Genomic DNA, 1,763 nt, shown 5'->3' with positions numbered 1-1,763 from the left:
GAGGCCGGGCGGCTGGCCTCCGGCTGCGGACCGGGTGGCAGGGCGGCGGGAAGCGGGCCATGGAGGTACTGGACTGCCGCTACCAGTTCCGGATCGCGCTGCTGGGGGACGCGGCCGTGGGCAAGACGTCGCTGTTGCGGCGCTACGTGGCGGGAGCTCCCGGGGCCCCGGAGCCGGAGCCCGAGTCCGAGCGGGAGCCCACGGTGGGCGTCGAGTTCTACAGCCGCAAGCTGCAGCTGCGGGCCGGGCCGCGCGTCAAGCTGCAACTCTGGGACACCGCGGGCCACGAACGCTTCAGGTGCAGGCGGGACGGGGGTGAGGGACCCGGGGGTGGTCAGTGCCCCCGCCCTCCATGGCTACCCCCCAGCGGAGCGGACCTGAGAGCCCCAGGTACAGGTCTGGAGAATGCCCTGGTCTCCGGTCCTTCACTTGGAGTCCTTCCACAAATGCAGCCAGTGGCCTGAGACCAGGACACTGGGAGGGCAGAAGGGCCCTGCTCTGGAAACCTGGAGGGATGGGTGACCCAACTCCTGAGCCAGCCCACAGAGCAGATCGGGAGGTGTCAGGGAGCCATTAAAGGAAGAGATTTGGATGGGCCTGGAAGGATGCATAGGAGTTTGCCAGGCAGAGAACGGGAAGCAAAGAGCTGCAATCAGGAAAACATCAGGTTTCCTCCAGGAATGTTGGAATGAGGTCCCGAGAGCATGGGACTTGAAGTTGCTCCCTAGCTGAGGGGCGTAGACCCTCTCTGAGGAGGCATGGACGCCAGGAACAGAGAGAGCAGAGAAGCACAGAGCCGTGTGAAATGAGCTATGGGCCTGTGGGGCAGCCAGTGGCCCCAAGGGAAGGCCTGTCTTTCTGGGTTGGAGGGTTTTAAGGCATAAACCTCTCCCAGCTCACACCCCTTCTTTCAGGTGCATTACCAGGTCCTTTTACCGGAATGTGGTAGGTGTCCTACTGGTCTTTGATGTGACAAACAGGAAGTCCTTTGAACATATCTGCGACTGGCACCAAGAGGTCATGGCCACTCAGGGCCCAGACAAGGTGATCTTCTTATTGGTTGGCCACAAGAGTGACCTGCAGAGCACCCGTGTTGTTTCGGCCCAAGAAGCGGAGGAGCTGGCTGCCTCCCTGGGCATGGCCTTCATGGAGACCTCAGCCAAAAAGAACTGCAATGTGGACCTGGCCTTCAACACCCTTGCTGATGCCATCCAACAGGCTCTGGAGCAGGGGGACATCAAGCTGGAGGAGGACTGGGGGGGTGTCCGGCTCATCCACAAGAACCAAGTCCCCAAGAACCCCCACAGGAAGCAGCCCCCAGGCCCATGTCAGTGTTGACTCTGGGAGGGAAAGGGTTAAAGCACTGCCAACCTCAGAAGTGCTGCTGGAATGGGGAGTGGCAGGACCTTTCTGGAGAGCAAATGGCAGGATGTGTCCAAAGCGTTAATATAAAAAGTATCCTAGCAGTCATGCCTCCTGGATTTTGGGGTCTCAGACTTTCCTCCAGAAAGATCTAAGATCCTTTAGCCTGTTTCCTCAGTTGTCAGTGGGGCTCATAAAAGACCCCCATCCCCACCGGGGGATTTGGGGCGGGGGGTGGGGGTGGGGGGCACGAATGAGACAATGGACTCCGGAACTTGCTCAGCCGAGCCAGCCATCCGGGAAGAACTGAAAGACCAGCACTGTCCTCATTGCTCTTTCCCCGCTTTGACAGTTCTGGCAGCGTCTCTGAGCTCGGACGCTGAGACGCACCGAGTCTGGAC

General features: G+C 60.2%; 1 protein-coding gene across 3 annotated transcripts in view; it reads left to right on the top strand.

Moving 5' to 3' along the window:
* RAB42 (RAB42, member RAS oncogene family) overlaps window positions 1-1,470 on the top strand; it is a 2,128-nt gene extending 658 nt beyond the window's left edge. The window contains exons 1-2 of one of the 3 annotated variants that reach the window (XM_029946228.1): window positions 18-298; window positions 915-1,470. In XM_029946228.1, coding sequence (XP_029802088.1) covers window positions 60-298; window positions 915-1,338 — 663 coding nt within the window. In that variant the 5' untranslated portion in view covers window positions 18-59 and the 3' untranslated portion in view covers window positions 1,339-1,470. Of the gene's footprint in view, window positions 1-17; window positions 391-914 lie in introns of those variants that run through there. The other 2 variants (XM_029946229.1, XM_029946230.1) reach the window with 2 other exon arrangements.
* Window positions 1,471-1,763: the final 293 nt, after the last annotated feature.

Source organism: Suricata suricatta, chromosome 8, assembly GCF_006229205.1.
Source record: "Suricata suricatta isolate VVHF042 chromosome 8, meerkat_22Aug2017_6uvM2_HiC, whole genome shotgun sequence".
Lineage (NCBI taxonomy): Eukaryota > Metazoa > Chordata > Mammalia > Carnivora > Herpestidae > Suricata > Suricata suricatta.
Note: the sequence above shows the minus strand (reverse complement) of the source record. Positions and strands in the feature narration are given on the sequence as shown.